The sequence below is a fragment of the Larimichthys crocea genome, chromosome I (assembly GCF_000972845.2).
Source record: "Larimichthys crocea isolate SSNF chromosome I, L_crocea_2.0, whole genome shotgun sequence".
Lineage (NCBI taxonomy): Eukaryota > Metazoa > Chordata > Actinopteri > Sciaenidae > Larimichthys > Larimichthys crocea.
The window spans coordinates 33,111,945-33,134,489 of record NC_040011.1 but is presented as its reverse complement, the minus strand read 5'-3'; the positions used below and the strand labels follow the sequence as shown (position 1 = coordinate 33,134,489).

The 22,545-nt window shown below is 41.3% G+C and overlaps 1 protein-coding gene across 7 annotated transcripts in view; it reads right to left on the bottom strand.

Annotated features, from left to right (window-relative positions):
* sh3pxd2aa (SH3 and PX domains 2Aa) overlaps window positions 1-22,545 on the bottom strand; it is a 109,323-nt gene that overhangs the window by 67,099 nt on the left and 19,679 nt on the right. For all 7 annotated transcript variants that reach the window (XM_027281110.1, XM_019279240.2, XM_019279243.2 and 4 more), the window contains 3 exons: window positions 10,590-10,665; window positions 8,219-8,295; window positions 5,935-6,026 (listed from right to left, as the gene is read on the bottom strand). In XM_027281110.1, the coding sequence (XP_027136911.1) occupies window positions 5,935-6,026; window positions 8,219-8,295; window positions 10,590-10,665 (245 nt within the window). The remainder of the gene's footprint in view (window positions 1-5,934; window positions 6,027-8,218; window positions 8,296-10,589; window positions 10,666-22,545) is intronic.

The following is a 22,545-nucleotide window of genomic DNA, read 5'->3' as shown; positions in this document are numbered from 1 at the left end:
TTACTGCAGCTACTTCTAACCTAAAGTAATGTTTGTCACATTGTTCATGTTTTTTCACTCCTTAAGTGATTTCACATTTGCACAACATGGGTTGTGAAAAAAACAATTACATAAAAGTGACATGAAGCTGATAGATTTGCAGACAGGTATCCCTGTTTGCTAAATTGGGTTGAAAAGACCAGAGCTGAATTCTGATTTAGCAGCTAACAAATGTGACCCAGGTTCCAGATAAAATATCCACATTCATTATCTCATAGACTAACAAATCAAGTCTTTCATCCCTTCATGTTCTCTTTTATCAGTAACATACTACACATGTAGGGTTGCAAGCATCTGTTTTTTAGCTGGTGCTGACCATTTCCTTCATCTGTATAAATGACAATCATCACAGGTTAAATCAGCTGTGGCTAATTTACATTGTCTGGTTAAAGTGCTCACTGCAAGCTGGTGTGTGCACTCAGCCAAAGGTCATTTGTGAGTCAAAAAAAAAAGCGCCACTCAGTGTGATCGTGAGTGGACTGTGTTTATGTAGTTCAACAAGGGCCCACAGTGGTGTGTTTCCTCTAGTGAATCGAGCTGTGTCAGGAGTCTGACTCGCCCAGTTAAACTTTCATGTCATATCAATAATTTAAGCTTATTAAGTTGACAGTTTTGAATCTAGACCACTGGTATTTGCGTCAAGCAGCTCATGATATAAGATATGCAAAAGTAAGTAGGCTACTGCAGAGATTTCAACGTGTTAGATACATATTTCATCAACGGCTCCTTTTGCTGTTCATCTCATTTTTAGGTTGTAGCTGCAGGCTGTCAACATTAATTAGACAAACACTAAAACCTGTGGTGTTTCTGTTTTCTCAGCCAGTGAAAAATACAGATCCTAAATTAAGCTTTTAGATATTTTCAACTTTAGAACTGATACTGAAATCAAAAACCCAAGTGGATTCGACAATAAATGAGCAAGTTTGATTCTGGATTTAGATTTCTTAAAGGACCGGTGTGTAGGATTTAGTGACATCTTGTGTAGTTGCTAGTATAAAGGAGAGAAACTACAGAGGCCATGAAACACAACAAAGATGTGAAATTCTGACATACGTCATTCAAACATGGTGGACTCCATAGAAGAATATCCACCTCATCTGTGTAAAGATATATAAGGCTCATTCTAAGGTAACAAAAGAATGACAATTCCTGGTCTCAGGTGATTATAAGCTAATAAAAACATAGTCATGCATATTATATTCAATTTCTGCCAAATTCTGCAAATAGAGTCCTCTAAATTGGACACATTGGACCTTTAAAATTCCATCAATCTACCTAAGTACTCAGTATCAAGTCTAAAAACACTTGATCAGAACATTCCTACAATACACAAAGCGCTGCATAAAGTCACACACATGAAGACGTAAAGAGCAAACAGAGATGTATGGTAAGAAGTCAATATCAGATGACTAGGAAATGATAGACACAAGCCATGATGGATTAATATTGTTCTTCAGCAGTCCATTCTCTTCCTCTACAGCACTCAGGACACACTCGAGTATTTGTGCACAAACATTAAAAAAAAAAAACACACACACACACTCTCCAATCACGACTTTAAATCAATGGCCAATCTCATTCCTCAACACACTCCCCCATTATTCATTTTCATCTAGCAAATAAAACATTATGGGTAAGGAATGGAAGAAACCCATCTAATTTAGCCGCCAACATGAGTCAAGTCTTCGAGATCATAACATCTTACTAAACATTAACCAAGCAGTCTTTTTCCTTTTTTTTCCAACAGAGAGTGGGCAGTTCACCCCCCTGAGTATTTTCTTCTTTTATTAAGACAGAGTGAAAGCTTGAAGGGATACAGAGAAACCAGAGGAGGTTCTGGCACTATTTGATCTGAAGCTGACTGAAGTAGAGCACTTCCACAGGCACAGGGTTCCACAACGACACCATCTCTGGGTTTAAACTGTTACTTCCAGTTCACGATGCGAAGAACAGCTTTAAAGCGAAAAGATGAACCTCCGTTATTTTACTCTAAACCCGCGTTGGTTTGCATATGCAAGCTTATTTATATCTGCATGTGGTCGCACCTTTTCATGACTGTTAACTGTATCCAAACTCAGCAAATCCACTCCGAGAAGTCAATGTAATATTGTGACTTGTTACAGATTTAAGAACTCAAATGAGAATCAAAATGGAATTTACAGAGATATACCCTTTTTATTGAGCCAAGTCAATTTTATTGAGATCTTAGTATTGATTTCCTGATATCACAAATTGGCAAAAGTGGCCTTACAATCTGGACAGCATATGACATTATTAAAGAGTTTTGATTTCATTTCTTTACTTTTTTTTCAACTTTATTTGCTCATCATTTCCATGTCATTGATCAAAGTGTGACACGTGTGCCACAGCATCCCATGTGACGATAGAGATGTATTGATGTTGCGATGTAATGGACAGTGGTAATGGTTGTTTTTTTTATTCTTCTTTTAATTCTTTTAAAATGTGAAATGTATTTATTTCTTTTGAATTCATAATTGACACATGAGGCAGAAAAACATACTCATTTGATGAACTACTCTCCTCAGAGTCTTGCCATATATATGTATATATAACTGTCAAAGCAGGACAAGAAAGATATATAATTTCTGTAACTTATGTTCTTTAAATGGTTGCCAAAGAAAAACAACATTTTTTAAAAAATATGTGTTTTTTTATCCTGTCAAATGTTTGTCTCTTGTACCTCCTCCTTAGGACTACGAGTGTGACTCTTGTCCATGTGTGAATGTTGTATGAACAGTATTCTCAAACGGTTCATGCTTTACATGCAAGTATCTGTCATATCCCTGTTGTTTAGCTTCAGCCTGTGACTGTCAGTCTTGGGTACAAGTGTGATCATTTAAACTGATTCACTTCCTATTTATAGGTACAGCTTAGTTGGTCTCTTTGGAGCTCTGTTACTTGTCTCATGTTGCTGTGAAAACGTATATCAGTGTGTTGATTGATTTAAGTGTGCTGAGCTGATGCTATTTTGCATTTAACCTAATGTGACCCAACTTTGTAGCAGTATATCTAATTACAGTGTTGGATTATGTTTTTTATAAAAAAAAAAGTAGCTACATATCAGAAAAATCTTTTTTAAGTATCAAAAGTAAAGGTCTCAGAATGGCACCTCAGATTGTTGCTTAATTGTATGTCATATGAGTGTAATATTAACACTGAATTAATAAGTAAACAGAATATTAAGTTTGTCAAGATGAAAAAAATATAAACTATTTGAGATGTGGTGGGGCAGTTAGGTCTTTATTTATTCACTTTTCTTTTGATTTGTTTCTGAAAAATGAACTCACAGACCCATCTAAAACTTGTGTTTCATTATTTAAACTCTCTTGATTATTAAAAAGTTGTCTGCGCTTGTACTTTGTAGAGAAATGTATGTTCATATCTTATAAGTTCTTTTATAAAATATTTTATACATTTTCTACATTTCTTCTGCTTAAATCAAGTGCTGATTGTTAGAGGTGGTGGGATTGGATATCTGGTTTAGCAATTATTTATCTAAACACAAGTTATCTCTATGAGTCCATAAATATCTGACAGTGCACTTTTGATCTGTGGAGTTCCTCAAGGGTCAATTCTTGTACCTCTGTTTTTCTCCCTCGACATGCTTCTTTTAGGGCAATTAGACTGCATCTCTTAACAACATCAGAATCCCTGTAGTGGGTCTACTCCTTTAAAGGTATCCTTGAACAACGCTTGTGAACTTCTATGACACACAACTCCTTTGTAAACATCCGTTTAATCTCGTGGACGATAATTAAATATCTAAAATTAGTCTGTGAACCACTGTGTGTATCACAGATGGGAGTTAACAGTGTGTGAGCGGAGTGTGTACACACATGTATGATTTCATCTTGCACGACTCATGACATCAAGATTGATGCCATTTTGTTATGCACAAAAACACAGTGGCATATACAGAACAAAGACAGAGAGTGGGAGGAAGAAGAGAGAGAATGATGAAGAAAGAAAAAAAAGGATTGGAAGAGATGAAGGGCATAAGTCAAATGAGAGGAAGGAGGAGAGACAGCAAAAGAGAAATGAGAACGGAGGCAAGACGGAAAGCTGTATGGACGGCGAGGAAACGAAAGCTGTTGATCAAAGAATGATTGCGTCGGTGTCTGTGTTTGTAACCTTGAGCTGTCGCGTCAATTATACGTACTTGAGTTTATGAGGCCGAGTTTGATACAAAAGGATTGCAGGAGGGAGGAAGATGTGGAGAGAAACCCTAAAACACTGACAGGCAGAGGTCACTACATTCTGCCTGCTTCGCTTCTTTCCTCTCGTCCAAGAGAGAAAGATGAGGACAAAACTCCAAACTACAGATTGACAGCAGAGGAGAGGAGAGGAGGGAGGAGGAGAGAAGAGGACTGAGAAAAGTAATTAATTTTTTTTTTTTTTAAAGACATAGCCCGGGCCTAACAAGAGTACTCGGTTGCAGTGCCTCGGGTGCAGCTGTCTCGGTGCATACAGGAACACATTACAAATGAATAGTGCGATACTGGCATTTGAGGTTTGGAGAGGAGAGCATGTTCTCTAATTAAAAACTACCCAAAGGGGCTATCTCCTGCTATGAAACAAGTCATTCTCCTCCTCCCACTCTCACATCCATCACCCCCCTTCCCCCCACCCTTTCCCTCCAGCCTGGCCTGGTAGGAGGTTTTAACAAACTCGGAGAGAGAAAGAGCTGATTTGGGAATAGACGAGAAAAGTGGCAACAGACAGGGAGGTAATGAGCTTAGCCATCGTACAATCATGCTGTATTTTTGAGGCGATTGTGTGAAACAATGACGTGCAAAAGACGTTGGAATTTATAACAGCATGCGCAGCTTGCCACGTGTCAATAACATCAGGGCCACTGCAAGAAGAATGACCAATCAGCAGAGTGATTTCATTCAGCTGCAACATCATGTTTGCATGTTGTGATCAGCGTGAGCAAATTTATATACTGCTGTATGCACATGTGAGCATCCATCTGCGTCTGTACAGACTAATCCAGGTGGTAGGCAAGTAAACAAACCATTATTAATGTGGTGGCATCTCACTTCTAAGCCTGTGCAGTAACGCTGAAATTTATGTAAAGATCTGGAATTTTATGTTGTTTCTGTAGAGCTTTAGACAAAGATATTTTACACAATCAGCTACATGCTGCAGCATAGCCATGCAGCTGAAGTTATATGACGACATTAGAAGACTTTAGTCTGGATGTAGTCGAGTATTTCATCTGCAAATCACCAGAACTAGCTGATGGTGCTGTTAAGTTTCTACATTTTTCCTGGTTGTGAAAATAAAGACTTTTAATAATTTCATCATCATTATTTTGTAACATTATGTATTTGAAGTTTGTTGATTCATAGCCAAAAGTTACCAACCTTGAGTTTAAAGTGAGATAACATTTTTATGAACAGTGTCCACTGGTTATAACTGGCATTACAGTGGCAAACTGACCTTTTAATTTACTACAGTTCTCAAGTCAGTTGTTGACCCGAGTGGAACGAGCAGAAAACATCAAACATGTCTCCTGGTGAGGTCCAGCGTATTTACTTCTTGTTTTATTGTCCTCATAAAATCCTTTCTGAGTGTTTATCTATAACACACTGAAACACAGTGTGAGCACAGCCAGTACTACTACTGGTTGGATAAAAGCAACAACATTAATGTTGTTTAAGCCCAAAGCTGATGTCAAAACTTTCAGATGAGTGCTTTGGGAGAGATGAACACCCACATTCAACATGAGTGAAGTTGTATTCAGTTGACTGTACCACCACAGTGATGGTGGTGTCGTTAAAGCGCCTTAGAATTAGTGTGTACATACGGTGTGTGTACACATGTTTAAACATTTCTGTGTGTATGTACAGGGCAGTATGTGACACTTACTCCACGGGGGGGTTGATGTCCTCAGCTTTTGTCTCAAAGAAGCGCAGCACCTCCTCACTCTGAGAAATCTGAGGAGGGAGTCGCACCAGCGCCTACGGAGAGCGACAGAAGAATGACGGGTTTAAGTGATGACAGCCTACAGATGAAATTAATCACACTCTTTGTTTACTTAGTATCTTAAAGTTGTGCTAATCTGTATTTTTGTTATCAAATGATGTGTGTAATTTGAAACGGGTCACTCATATTGACAAACCAACAAAGAAATACAACACAACTCTACAGACTCTCCCTTTGGCTTTGCAGAACCTTTTAGCCTCTTTAAGCTAAATGTTTTGATTTTTCACCCTTCAACTCTCATCAACTTCACAACACTATATAGCGCCTTCACAGTGAGTGAGTGTATAGTACTTATATATTTCTCAAAGCGTTTTTACACTACATATCTCATTCACCCACATTCATACACTGATGGCATTGGCTGCCATGCAAGGTGCCAACTGCTCTATACAGCAATTTGAAGTTCAGTATCTTGGACATTTTGACATGCAGACATGAGGAGCCGGGGATCAAACAACCGATCATTAGATTGGTTGACGACCTGCTCTATCTCCCGAACCACCCGGCTATGGCTCAGGATTTCACTAGAAAGGCTCTGGTAAAAAGGCTAGATAGTTTCTCAGACGTTGGTGGCTGAGAGCAAACAGAATACTGACTTTACATTTATCAGGTAGCCAGGAACATAAGTCCAAATTCATACCTCTAATAGTGCTCAATGTCTGCTGAATAGCCAATTGTTTGCAAGCACGCTTGCAGTGACAACTGCATATAGTGACACATTGCGTTTACAGCTGCCCCCTAGAGGCCAAGCTGTAAACAAAACAAATAACTCATGCAGCTTTAAAGCTTCTTCCAGTTTTTTTCAAGGAATTGTATCATGAATGAGATCTGAGTGGTTCACCACAATAAAATGATGAAAAGACTTTTTGGTAAATAATTACATCTCCGCATGCATGTTTACTTGGTTATACGTCTACCAAAGGATAATGAACCGTCCTTCTTTTACTGTATGTTCATTCACAAAGCCACACCACAGTCAAAGAGAGGATCATATGTCTGACTAACCATCTATATTTAATGATCTGGCCAGCTCCCACCGAAGGTATAGCTCATGTACAGTACCGCAGTGCTGGACCGCTAAAATATGCAATGACATATGTACGGCGTGGGCTTTTTATTTAAATCGGCACAATTTGAGCTACCTTCATATTTCATTCATCGGATCCTATATTATTGAAAGAGCCTTGTGGTTGTGATTGAAGAGGCCGCGTCTCGCTGTGCGCCCACCACTGGCTGGACTCCCACAATCTCCGGAGAGCAGATCCTTTGAGAACACTGGGTAATTACTCTTCCCCTCTCTGTTGTTTGCCTCATAAACAGGATGGAGGAAGTAAACAGTGCGGCACACTCCGGCACCGGGCGAAAAAAAAAACACTCGCTATAGCAACTGTAAACACTCGAGCGCTTCAGGTTATTTGGGTAATGAGGAAGCCTTTGCCTGTGCTGAGCTGAGGATAGGTTAATTTCAGATGTATGTAATTGCTTTAGGTTTTTAAACTTCTTTTGGTCCCAATTACAGAGCTGATACTGTGGCTGACCTTTTCTAATGCAGGCCAGCAATACTTTGCACTAATTGTGTGTATAGAGACAAACATAAGAGCCCAAATTTGATTTAATGCACCCTTTCCCTGTGGCTTTTTTCCAAGAGCAAGGAAGGAAGTGGGGAGGGCATGACGGAGGAAAGGATCTGAATCCGGGATAAATAAAAAAAAACCCAATAAGAGAAAGAACAGGAAGTGATAAGGCCGGTCTTTCAAGGTTTCTTGTTTGAAAGAGAACCTTTTATCCTCACAGTCTCAAATGAGAGGATGAGATTGTTAACTAGCAAGCCTGTTCCATGAGGTGACTGAAAAGTTTGACGCACAACTAGGTCGTCTCGCTTGACTCTGGAAAAAAAAATAAACAGCTCATCACAACTTTTCCCCACCAAGCCGAGTCCCTCGTGGCCTCTGAAAACTAAAGTGTCAGAGCAGATTACAGATCCTTCACATGGCTCGAAATAGCTCTGACACACAGCTTTTCACAGCGTGATCTTTCTGTAAACTAATGTCTCCATGTTTAAAGCATGTGAAAGGACAGTATGGGGTGTGACCTTTGACCTCCCCACTGGACATTCCCCAGAATCAGATGGGAAAACTGAAAGATGTTGACAGTAAGGACTCTTTACCCTGCAGTAGTCGTCGATGAAACGCAGCCGCTTCATGGCCACGTCTCGCACATGACTCCTCCGGAACAGGATTTTGCCTGGAGGGGGAAAAATAGGGGAGAAAGTAAATATCAAAAGGTGGAAGATGAGAGAAGGTGAAGGGAAAGTGTGATGATAGATGGAAAGGAAAAGACAGAGAAAAGAACTAAATATCTGACACATACATTCCCCTTTAAAAATACATTTTTAAGCTGGTTTTATAGTGCTGACTACTTCCTGTAATACCCTGGCCCAACAGTAGATGTCAGTAATACACGGATGTGATCATCCACAACCAAAGTAATCTCAGTCCCACACTGGAGGTCCCAGCTGTCCCTTTATGGATTCCATGACCTCTGCATGTGACACTTGTTATTTCTAAATAACAAATAGGATCTCTTCACTTGTGAGTCATTCGTTTTTTTAGACTTTCCTCCCATTCAGAGGGAACATTAAGGTCAAACCAACAAGGACCCCCACAATCGAAATGTATGCACCGCGTCTGGACGAGTGGATGGAAGAGGGTTTCCTGTCCTGCATCATCAGCTCGAGGTAATATTTAATAACCTGTATTCATAATAATCTTTCTACATACACACCTGATTAATGGTTAACAATGCATGCAGAAATATTATATATAGTGTATACATTTCTAAACGGAAAGAGGGTGAGACAAGATGGAAGTATTGGTGATGACTTTATGTGTTTAATGGTATGTCAGCTGTCAGAAATGTTGAAATTAGGGCACTAACTAACATTATTGATCTAGAACTTGCCAATTTTTCTTAATTAGTTGATTAGTCATTTAGTCAGAAAGAACTGCCCATCATGATTTCATGAAGCCCTAGCTTCTATATTTAATATATAAGACTATTTGTTTTGTTTTGTCCAACCAACAGTCATTTTTTTATTTAAAAATGTTCATTTGATATATAATTCAAATAACTGTTGTTTCAGCTTTACTGAAAAAGGTATTAAGTGAGCTTTATAGATACCTGAGCTTTGTTACCTTTTATAATACTGCTCTATTAAAATTTAAATGTTGAAGCTTCACAAAGGTTTTTGATGAAATAAAATCATTTGAAATTTGAATCAGGAAATATGTGATCAGTTGGTACTGAATGGAAGTCACTTCATTCTGAGATGCAGATGTGGAAGATTCTACATTGATGAAGTGACAGTACATAAATCAGTTTGCAGCCTATATAAAATTATATTTGACTAACAGTATATATATTTGAACTGTTACACTAACAGAGCGTCTTTGACTAACCAACATTACTTTTAGAATTTTTTGAATACGGCAGAGGGAGGCAGAAATCATCAGCGAGTAATAACAAAAATGCACTCAGTGTTTTCAAAGCGGACATCTGGGCACATTTACTGCTGCTAATTTCCCACCATGACTGAGTTGATCAGGAATTGTTTCACACACAGCCCCTCACCAAACACGAGCAATGGCATGTTTTTTGGTGATTTTGTGAGCATCGCACAGTAAGAGCACGGCAGTTTATCCTGAAAGGTCCTCAAACAAATCGAGTCAATAATGTTTGCATTTGGTGCCACTGGTTCCATGGAGGGGGGAGGATGTTTGGGTGTTTGTGAGTGTGTGTCAGCAAGAAGAGAGACTCAGAGGAGGAGGGTTAGAGGGGAGCGTTTGCAGTTGATGCTCGGATCACGTGTTCGCCTTAAACAGAGCGTTTAGTAACATAAACTGTGCTAAACAGACAGGAGTGTTTCATTCCCAGAGCACAAATTAATCTGCAGAAATCTGCATGACAAACACACACAGGTGTACACAGACACACACACACACAGACATTGGTGTGATTAGCAGAATCACTGTCAGCCCTTCAACCCCAGACACTGGACTGCCACAAACACCATCATCGATCACTGTCACACTGTACTGTAGGTCGCCATGAGCCTGAATGTCAGGCGACGACTTACAGCGAGAGAGACGAGCATGTGTGGCATGACTCCAGTCAATACTGGGGCAGACACACACACACACACACACACACACATACACATACACATGGCATATCCATGTGATGAAATGATCAAATGCATGCATTATCATAATCTCAGATAGACAGACACAATTCAAATTGATCCAAAATTTGTTCTAAAAAAAACACACACAGGCATGCAAACACAGCGATGAGATGTGAAAGTCACTGATAGCGCTTTGTCAGCAGGAACGCACACCTATACATACGTACACACACACACACACGCAGCACAGGCAGGCATCAGTAACCAGCTCATATTGACACTGCGCTAGTGCCAGCCATACATTATTAATATGGGAGCCTGTACAGATAACTGGAGCTCTGGCGCAGGCTATTACCTGGGAGAAACGGGATGATCCTCTTCTTTGGGTCTTTCTGCCCTCCCTCAATTGGGAACTTATCAAGTATCTGCATCTATAGAAGGAAGAGGAAGAGAAACAGATTCATTTTTATGGTTTGTAAAGTTCAGTGAGATTGAAACATCAACCTCATGTCTTTAGAATTAGAGCCAGGAGGCAATAAGTTAGGCTTAGCATAAACACAACTAGCTTGGCTCCTTCCAAAGACGCCAACCATCACCTCTGCTGTGCTAACCTATGCTAAGCTAACCGCTTTCAGGCTTGATGCACGAACACGAAAGTGGTATCCTATCATCTGGCTCACAGCAATAAGGCGTGTTGCGATTCTGTTAAATCTCACAGAAATAGAAAAACAAGACATTGTGGGTTAACAAGCAGGAACAACTGCAGTTTGATGCTTTCAGGAGCTTAGCTTAGCATCGGTGACACGACACAGCACTCCAGCGTAACAACTCCAAATACACTCCTGAATTTTAGTGACCAATCGCTCGCTAGCCTGTTAAGTCCATACAAAATGTAAATAAAACAACTTCAGTTAGCGGCTAGCTGCTTAAATTGGAGACTGGCAACCTTCCATTGCGTTGTTAGCTTGATGCTAACATGTCCTGAACCAGTCTATCCACTGAGCGGGGTTATTGACTGTAATAAACTTGCATATTTAGTTACAAATTGTAATAATACGACTACCTTACACTATTCTTTAGTGAAAGTGACCACATTAGTATAGCGTGTTGCTAAAACAGAGCTAGGCTAAAGCTCCCCCACTTCCAGTTTTGTGCTAGCCACATTCTGACCGCATACTTATGCAAAGACATGAATCAGACGTGATCTCATGCTTCATTTCATGTGGAATGTATTCCAGTTCGTTTATTAGAAAATTAGAAAGATCTTTTTCCTTTAACATGTACATGTGCAGAGTTTTTTCATATGTGCTTTATATCAGATCCACATGAGCGCATCACAAATATATATATATATATAAAACAAAGCCTGTCAACACTTCTTTGGTGAGCCGAGGGGGTTCAGAGGAGTAAAACGAGCTCCGATTTATTCATAAAGCATGGCGACACGAACATGGTTGAGGAGAGAAGAAGTGCTGACACTGGAGCTGAAGGAGCAGGCAGACCAGAAAAGCGAACGAGGGAGGTATGGAAGGGGAAAGGAAGGGAAGATGGAGACAAAGCGAGGCAGAGGGAGAACAGGGAGATGCAGCAGAGGTCAGGGGGTGTAGATGAGTGTGTCAGCCCTATTGTGTTTACCCAGTTTCACCCTTCAAATAAATCATTCAAGAGGAGGGGGGATTAGAGGGAAAGTAAAAGCAAAGCACAGGAGAGATGCAGAGGGCTAGCAAGACATGCTGTACAGCACTGCAGCAAACTGTTTCCTACAGTAATCAGAGATGGAGAGGAGGTAAAGAAAAATATGTGTGTGTGCATGCATGCATAAGGGGGTGGAAGTCTGGAAAGGAATACAATTAAAGGAGAAGGAGGAGAGACATCAGTTTTGTGTGTATGTATCTGACTGCTGAAGGATGTAAAAGACCCCGGGGGAGATAAGAGAGCAAACAGCCTGGTGGGGCTTCAAGATATCTAGGATGGAGACATCTGCACACACACACACACACACACACATATATATGCACACACTCAAATCCCTAATGGCCCTTCAGGACATATCCTTCCCCTGATCCAGTTTCCTGTGTCCATCTGTCAATCTGCATCCACCTGTCTCTATTAAGCTCCTGTCTGCCTTTTTTTTTTTTTGTATCACTTGGTTGGAGAGTTAGAGAGGCCACCAGGAGAGAGAGGTCATGATCCAGATTCATGGCCTGTCTCCACCCTCCGCCCTCCACCCCCGACTCCAAGTCCTCCTAGGAAGATTTTTTATTAAGCTGCCGTGTTTCAGCATTCGTACCATAACTTCTGCTGCTGCGACAGCACAAAACTTGCAGCAGGCCCAGCTGTTTGCCCCCCCCCACACACACACATGCAGACAAATACACACACACAAACACTGCTTGGGACAAAAAATAAAAAATAAAAAAATCCTGCTGAATTTACAACCGACTCTGAAAGACACACAGGAGCGGATGGATGATGGACCAGCAGCCAAACATTTCACAGAGAAGCAGATTTCAGATGTGACTGCACCCTTTTTTCCTGCTGTCTTAACAAAAGTGAACAACGAGGTGGAATGTGGCCAAACAGTGTGTCGGTGTGTAAGCATATGTGTGTGTGTGTTCATGTGTGCACAGGTGCAAGAGCCTGAAAGGACAAGAGCACCTCTAAAGACTTGACATGTCGGCTCTCGTTCCACGTCATCTTCGATCAGCTGACGTGTTCATCAGACTTCTTTTCCCACTAAGACAGTACAATACCCCCTCAACCCGGTTCTCCTTCCAAGCTGGTCAAGCCCAAAGTGGCCCACTCGGATCAAGGTCAACCCATTATTCAAAAACGGTCTCCGGTTGGTTTAAGATCGCCCTAAAATACACGCTTTCCTGTCGCTGCTGACAGATTCCTGGCACGGGGGAAGCGTGCTCGCATCCCGCCAGGAATTATGGGGTCACAGAGGGAGAGAGAATGGTGAGAACAGGTGGGACGGCGGGGATCAGGTGACAGAGTCTGTAACACGGCTGCTCTTTTACATGCATGCGTACACGCTGTGTGCTCTATAGGAAACGCTCAGCTTGCTTCCTTAACTTGTAATATGCCAAAACAATCATTAGTCCAGATGGTTATATTATGTCCCCAGGATGTCGAAAGAAAAGAAATAAAATAAATAATGAATAGAAAAAAAAAACACTCATGCCAAACCATTGCTCCACTTCCCAGACTTCACTTCACTGTCTCCTTGGTAACCAGCACAGAGAGAGTGTGAAGAAGAGTTGTGAAGGGATGTGATTGGATGGTGCTGTGCAGCTCTGGACCACTGGTGTAAATGTTGGGAGTCAGGTAAAAAAAAAAAAAAAAAGAAGAAGGCAAGAGGATGAGGTTCTTTTATCTGCTGTCAGACTACAGATTACTATGACGTAATGTCCAGTTCATACACATTACACCTTCGGGGACATCGTGCTGTTAGCTTCTGCTTTTAACCCTTAGTGTAAGCTGAACCAAATGGACTGCACTGCTCTGAATATAAAACACAGAGAGGAAATGCAATAATGCAAGGGTCAAATGAAAATTCATTAATACCAAATCATGACAGGAGGGGGCATGACTAAGAGCCCTTCCGTTTGTTGTAAGACTATTTGGATGTTTAGTATTCATTAATCTGGTCCCACTCCATGGTTCGGGACAGATGTCCACATCTATTCTAAAAACAGAACCAATCTAAAAAGGACCTGAGGGCAGTCAACCTCAGTTGAATACAACCAGACGATAATTAGACCCGGCCCAAAATGCAATGGACCTGACGAGACCTGAATATAGAGAGATAACACCATCATTTGCAGCAGTGTGATGCAACACCAGCTAATAAGCAATCACAGTTGAGACTTTTGGGCATGGTAGCAGCTCTTTCTATAAACAGAAATCTGTATGAATGAATGCAGGATCTGTAAGCAAGGGACCAAGATTTTGGCGAAAACTTTCTGGATTCTGTTTGTAGTCCAATTAGTATGGCGCATACACGTTTATGTAGGTTTTGGCTGCATACAGATAACGAGCTCATGTGTCATTTGCAAAAAAGTCAGAATTAATTAACCAAAATGCAATCTTGGAATCCTGTCATGGGTTTAGCTTTTTATTACCGTTTTGGATAGTCATCTGCATTCATAGTGTATGTACATATATGTTTATAGAGATAAACAGAAATGTATCTTTCTCACAATTCTCACATAAAGTTGCTAATCCAATGGTTTGGTCCAGGTATCCGTTAGATTGCTGGCTACACAGGTCCCAAAACATTGGCCTTTGCTCTAAATCATCGTCGATGGGTTCAGAGACTAGGGTGCAACTAATGCCACAACATCAACTTTTCAGCAATTGTTTTGGATCAAATCTGAACCATTACCCAGCAGACCAAGCCATCAATTTGAAACATTTTGAAATATAGAGTTGTTGTAGAAACTAATTGACTTGACATACACAAGAACAATCCACTTCGAACTGTATACACCAGATAATCCATACAGATCCTTAGTTTCGGTTACAGAAACACTGAGAGACGGATGTACACAGTGCAACAGTGCCAGGGATGAAGTGTGCTCAGAATAAGACTAACAGCAGCTCCTTCTTCATAGCATGCACATGTACTAAGAATAGAGCCTCCATATAGGGAACTGCGAGGGTCAATTGGCATAAACTTGGGGGATGCCATAGTGATACAGTGCGGTGGATTGATGCCTCACTTCCTGCTAGAGGTCATGTGACTATGAGGGTTTATCCCAGGCTTTTGCAGTAGTGGAACAGAAATATAAACACACGCATTCAACCTCTGGAACAACTCATGACCCGCACAGCGAGGCAACCATGTGATCTACGCGCCATTTCAAGGCAACATGCCGATAGTGAGGCAAGGCCACAAACTCAGCAGGCTTGTTCTCACTGGTGTTGAGACATGACATGATAAGGTCATTGCTCTTGCAGCTTCACTTGTATCTGCTAGCATGCATGTAGTTAATGATAAAGCCAACGGAATCTGTCTCCATGATGTAAACATGTTGTTTCCTCTCACTTTTACTCCAGGGATCCATCAAATTTGACCCTTTTTCTTCTTCTAGAACACAACCTCTGGAAGAGTAATCTTTGAAAGCAACCACAGGCCAACTTTTACTTTCTTTCTTAGTGCAGCTCAAAGACAGAAGGATAGAAACTAATGGAGCACAAGTCTCTACATGCATTAGAGTGTTGCAGTATTTAGTTTCAGAGAGACAGATGTCTGAGATGGGCTCAAGAGGGGAGGAGTGGGCGTTCCTTTCCAGCCACAATCACTCACAGTTGTGCCTCTAAATATAAACTGGCACCCTGGTACCAGATCACTGTCCATGGTTGGCACATTATATTTGGATGGAACATGATATCCTGGTGTCCTGCATGCTTTTATGTAGTGAATGCATGTGTCAGAGCGGCGAGTGGGGTTGAATTTGACAAAAAAAATAATTCAGCTCCGTTCCTAGAGATGTCAACACTGTGGGGTGTTATGTCCCATGTGGAGATTCAGTCTCCCCTTGTTTCAATAAGACAACAGGTGCAGGGATGTGTTAACGTCTGTCTGTCCACAGTCGATCATATGTTACTCAGCAATCTCAGGCTACAGAGCCTTCTGTGGCCTTTGGAACAAGGCACCAGGGACGGGCCTCAACTGGGAAACACCCATAATGGAATAGGATCCCATTATCTCTTGGGACTGAATCGGAATTCCAGCTTATCTTAAAGCCGAGTGGCATCTGTAGCTGTATGAGTGATATGACTTGGATGGTTTTGTAGTAAGACAAACACCTCAGTATTGCAGTGATGGAGGATGGGGGTGTTTGCATATTTTCCATATATTGTGTATTATAGACAGTCCAAACCTCAATGATGTGACTCAAAGAAACCCAACGGATTCCAACATTTGAGAAGATGAAAACAGTGACTTTGTAAACAACCAATATGATAAATCCATCGTCAACATTAAGGTCAATTTATTTTTTCTGCAGATGGGCAACTTGATTAATGTACTAACCATTTCCACACGATTTGTAATCACAGATTTCATATTGTACTTCTACTTTGGTTTGCACGAGGATAAAAACCGGCAGTAGAAGCTGCTGATGAATGATTTCAGTGAAACTGCATAATTTAATTTCATCCAAGTGCTGACACTGAAACAAATTAAAGACTTGTGAGCTAGTTTGCCCACTGTGTCAATTGTGTTAACACTTCGCAAAACATCACCTGCTGGATTAGTACCTTGGCAAGGAAATGCATTTTTTGAAATCACTACAATAATCCATACGTCTCTCTCTCTCCCGCTTTCTTTGCATCTCATGAGCTCAGAGGAGTTAATGATGTTGAGGTTCAGATGACTGGATGCTTTATTCATAAACATAGCCATTAAAAAAAACATTAATCAAACCGATAAAACACAAGCTGTGAGAAAACCTTGGAGACAGCGGATGCCCATGGATTCTTATATTTAGTTCATGATAGTTTGCAATTTTGAAGGGATGAGAAACAAGAACAGGGCCAACCACAATTAGATTTAAATAAAGAACCAATCATTTCATCCTCTGAGCTTTGCCCTTCATGCCCAGCGTTTTTAACCTCCTCTCATATTTAATAGAACCACTTGCTAAATGTTCCAGTGGCATTTTCGGGCAATTTACCACCTCAGCTGCTTGGCTGAGATCTGCCCGAGCAACCAAACAACGGCCTCGCTTTTCAGAGCAGCCGCAACCTCAATCTGAAGAAAAGAACAGTGTTGGCTTACTCACCGACTCCTTCAGTTTGGGTTAAGTAAGTAGGCCAGCCAACTTACAGTTCACTACAGGCAAGAAAGAGAGGAAGGGCTCTCACCTGTGCCAGGGTTCAGCGTTAACAGAGTAGCACAGGACCTAATTTAGCCATGCTGATGGTCTCAAGAGTTTCCATGCTGACAGCCAGGACAAATCTTGGGCAGTGTGGCCAAACCACAGTCTCCCAGAAGGGGTGAATCAAATGGCAATGCCCTCAGTGTGTGTGTGTGTGTGTGTGTGTGTGTGTGTGTGTGTGTATGTGTGTGTTTGATTTGGTGTTCAATGCACTCCACAGCCCACACTTATAAGGGCGTGGAAGGGAAAGGAAGTGAGGTTTGGAATATAACCATGAGTGGGCTGAGAGAAGTAAAGAAAGCATGAAAGAGAAAGATAGAATAAACTCTGGAAACAAAATGGGAGAAACCAGAAAGAAGAAAAATTAGCTGCTTTTACTTGTCCTGTCAAATTATTAAATGACAAGGAAGTTTGGACAAGGTTGAATGAGTGGTTTATTGATTCAACAATTGCTTTGCAGTTTGAAAGGTTGAACTGCCACCTCAAGCTGGATAATTTTGAAAACACTGTTGATATATAAAAGCAAAGGGCCTAGCATTTTCCATCATAGGGGAAGCATCAAAAGTAACTTGTTCAGTTTCTGGACAGCAACGAACTCTTTGACAAACTCCAATATGGTTTTCATTTGAGGCACAGAACAGGGTTTCAATTGGTATCTAAATGTGTGGAAATGCTGGGGAATGTTCAGTCCTGTTGCTTCCTGACCTGAGTCTAGCTTTCGACACAGATGACCACTAATCTCGAATTAGTAGGCTTTAGCAGTAGGCTGGTATAACAGGGACTGCTACTGACTGGTTTGCATGCTAACCGTGAGGAGTTTCTCAGTGGCTATTGATCAGTATGTCTCCTCAACTGTTGAGTTGACATGTGGTGTACCACAGGGTTCAATCCTTGGTCCTATTCTTTTTTCACCGTACATGCTTCCCCCAAGGGAAAACACATGGATCACCATGAACAAAGACTCCCTGGGTAATAAGGAGAAAAAACAATGCATCACTCATACATCCACACAAACACATACACACTAGAAAATAAAATACATGCATGCAAAACAGCCTAACATAAAAAAAAAACATGACAGGAACATCTCTAGTCTATAGCTCTGTAAACTAATGCACTTGACCCTAGGAACGTGCAGGTCATGGCAGATTATCCAGGGAAAACTACCTTAGGAAACAGCAGGGAGGGTGTTGGCAAGAGACGGGCGAGGGTTTCTGAGGCGAGACAGAGACAGATGAGAGGAGAGAGAGATATGCAAGCAGTGGGGGGAGAGAGATAGGGTGAGAAATTGTAGAAATGAGATATGACTGTGAAAAAATGTGTGAGGCGGTGGGGAATACGTGACAAGTCAGGCGTGTCGAGGGAGGCAAAGACAAATAGGGAAAAGACTGATGGGGAAAGCAGAACACCTGAGTTTCACTTTGAATTCAAGCGGGAACTCTCATCGCTTATCTCTGTTTGTCTCTATCTCTACTCGTTCTCACTCTCTTTTTCAGCCTGACTAGATGGCATTAAAAACCTGTGTTCCACATCTCCTGTCCAGACTGCTGTTTACCCAATCACTGTTCATTAACCTGTAGACAGGGAGGTGAGTCAGGGCATTGGCGGGACTGGGACTGGCCATTGGCACTAGTAACTGTAGATAAGCAGAGGCAATCAATGAAGTCTGCCCTATCAGCAACAAACCTGTGGGGATGTTTGATTTAACATGTTTGGAATGCCAGATGGGGGGGTGTTTCGGACATCAGGAGAATACAAATAATGTGAAGTAAGTTTAAGAACACAGGAAAATATGCTTGATTAACCTTCAGGTATCTGTGTTTTACCTAGTATTGCCTTTTGGACATTTATTGTGTGTGCAAACAAAATATTTTAACTCTCAAGTCTTGAGAAAAAGGACAGCATACATATATAGCAAAAAAACAGCATACATATATATACATTCCTGGCAGTCCCACACAAGTCTGCTAATCACCAATCGGTGGTGGTAAGCTGCCAAGAAACGCCAACAGAGGCAGTAAAGACGAAGACTGCAAGCTAACAAACACTGACGCAAACAATCCTAGATTGTACATATCTTAAAAATTGGCTCGTTTTACGAGGAAGAGAACACAAGCTATACATTTGTTAGACTTCGGGGATACACACTTGTCACACAACTTCGTCCGTCCGTCTTCTTCCGCTTATCCGAATACGGGTCGCGGGGGCAGCAGCTTCAGCAGGGAAGCCCAGACTTCACACAACTTATGTGTGTAATTTTACTAATCTTTACTTAGTAGGCTTCAGCAGAAGGCTGGTATAACAGGGACTGCCACTGATTGGTTTGCATGCTAACCGAGTTTCTTGGTGGCTATTGATCAATATGTTTCCTCAACTGTTGACATGTGGTGTACCACAGGGTTGAATCCCTGGTCCTCTTCTTTTTTTTCACCGTATATGCTCCCCCCAGCTCATTAATTAGGTAATTTAAATGCTTCTCTTATCACTGTTCATCACTAGTTATCACTTTTATGCAGATGATGCCCAACTATACTTTTTGGGGGGTGGTTGTGTTTCTTTATTTGGAGAAAATTAATTTACCGGGGGTCACCACCAAGAGGCTAAATTTCTGACTATAAATGGTACTGTGGTCTATAGAAGGCTTTTAATTTGAAGGTTTATTTCCTTCCTGTTGTTACTATAGTATAAAATGCAGGCCCCAGGGGGGCAACTAATGTATGTGTGTGTGTGTTTTTTTTTAAAAGCTATACATTTCAGCTTTAAAAAGTGACTATTAAGGGCGCATGGATATTTGAGCATTTGTAAGAGTTATAACTGACATTATTTTCTGCTATAAAGAAGAGGAAAAATCTAAAGTATTCCTCCTTCTCCTTGACTTGCTCCTCTACATCTCAGGACAATAAATAACTGTATGTATTCACTTTTTATATACCTTTTTATCACATGTCACTGATAACATCTGTCCTTCAGTCATTCATCAGCACTGCTCTGCGCTCACACAGTATCCGGGCATACACAGAAAAACACAACCCTTCCGTCTCATAGCAAGATTCACAGCAGGAGTATAAAATAAATACTGTGATTTATAAAATGGTAAACCAAGACAGCGTAGGCTTAGCTAGAAATGTAATGAAAAGGGAAAAAAAACCTTGAGCAGCCTCTCTGTGCATGGCTCAGTGTGAGGCAGAGCTGTCAAAGATGTCTCGGAGCACAAAAGAGCTCAAAAGTTTTTCATCGACTCTCTCCTCACACCATCCTTTTCCGGTGCAGGAGACCTTAAGCTGAAGAGAAACACGAGGTCTGGCCAGCCAAGCACAGAGACGAGAGGGAAGGAAAACAAGACGGAGATGGATAGAGAGCGGCGGTGGAAGTCAGCTGCCACATACATCTCTAGACAACAGGCAGCAGTGTAAACAGAGGAAGCATATAGTTCATCTATTAAACATACAGTAAGCAATCAAATATGGTAACCAGCAGCAACAGAAGTCAGAAGTCAGAAGAAGAGGAGGCAGAGGTGGATATAAGAGGGGAAGGATATCGATGCATAGACAAAATTATACAGTGAAAAATAGATTTCAAACATGCAGTGACCTTTTGAGAGACGAGACGTGAATAACTGACTGACACTTCTTCATGAACTTACATCCTCTGCCTTCATGCTCATACATGCAGAAGCTGCCAGTCAATTAGAGGGCCTCTCCACATTGACACAAAGAACACAAGCCCCGAGAGGAACAACACCTCCCCTCTTCTGTGCACACACACTCCAAGAGGCCAACCTAAACACTCCACATAAACATACGGGATCAATGTAGCACATGCCCAAGCTTCTAACTTGAGAGTGATTGCTGCATCGATTTGCCGCAGCACGCTTTGGCTTTGACCTGTGCTTTTCCTACTGTTGACTGCTTGTTATGTCGGTGATCTAAAAACAGAAGCAAAGTCCACTTGTTCAGTCAGCACAAACCGTTCTGAATAGGAGGTTTGAGATCTGCTGTGTGGCAAAACAGCAGAGAAATCTGGATTGATACACATGTCAATATCTGATCATCACCCTCTCCTCCATCTGATTCAAATGCGCCTTAGCATGTAAGATGTGCTGCCATGGTAATGTTCTTGCCTTTTCTTGGTACACTGCATAGCACTGTTCGCTGCATTTCACGAAACAAGCCCTCCACTCTTCCCTCTGGATGGAACCAACCTCTAAATTCCACTCGGCACAGCTGTGACATTGCAGCTGATCTCCATGCAGCTTCATACCCCACAAGTAGTGTTTCAGAACTAGACTGTTAACTTGCTCAGATGGGGTCATTTTTTCTTGGTTTATATGGTTATACGCACTGACAGTATAAAGAATGGACGCCGTATGCATAATGTCACCCACAGCTGTTTTGAAGCTCAAAATATGCAGCTCTGGCTAACACCATCGTGTAGTCCCTCCACCTCCTGGCAAATATCTACAAAGATGTGGATCGGCTGACCTGAGGCTGGCCTTGGTGCTCAAACAAGCCACCTGTAATGGCACTTACTTGTCAATCAAAGCAACCACACTGTTAATTCTGTATAACTTTAAGACTTAATATAATGTGAACAGGTGAGTTGTATATAAATCCACCCTCAGTACAGTTGTCATGAACAGGGAAATTAGCTATAGAGGTGTTTTTGTGATTTGTGGTTTTTGGCACTTCCACATTGGCTTCACTTCACAGCCATGGAGGATGCTGCTTGGTTCTACCATGAGTAAGTAGGCTACGTAGTTGAACAGTTTCCCTTTTGTCTTTTTTTACAATCGGTACTCTGCACAGGGTGTTTTATTTTGAAAATTGATCAGATTCTCTGTGCTGTTTCTGGTCTTATTCATCTAGACAGCCTACTGAATAACAATTTTCAGAGTTTTAATTATTAAATGAACACATTTAGTGGACTGAGCAGCCTTGACAGAGGTATATTGTCTAGGTGCTTTCTTGATTGATTTTATTTCTCAAGTCTCTTTATACTTTTTAAATTTTCTAGTCACGTCTTCCCATCAATGTTTTTTTTTTTCCAAGTAGAATTTTTACCTTAAATCTCAAGCTTCCCGTCTGTCATCTCTACACTCATCTCTATCCTTCTGTCTGCCTGTCTGTCAGTCTGATTCCCTGAATGTGTCCCAGTCACCTCACATTCACACTGTGTTTTGAAGCCATGGAAATGTCCCACAAACGCCTCGACTGTGCTCATTCATCCTAAATTTAGCCCACTCTCCTGATCCCTTCTCCATGGCTGTGGGAAACACTGCATACCCCCCCTCTGTTCCCACCCCAGCAAGGACTCTGCCTGGGCCGTCCTGTCAAGCGGCCGATTGTAAGTCACAAGAACAGGTCCTGTGTTTGCCGTGTAGGTGTCCTTCCTCTGCCTCTCATCAGGGGCTGAAAAATATGT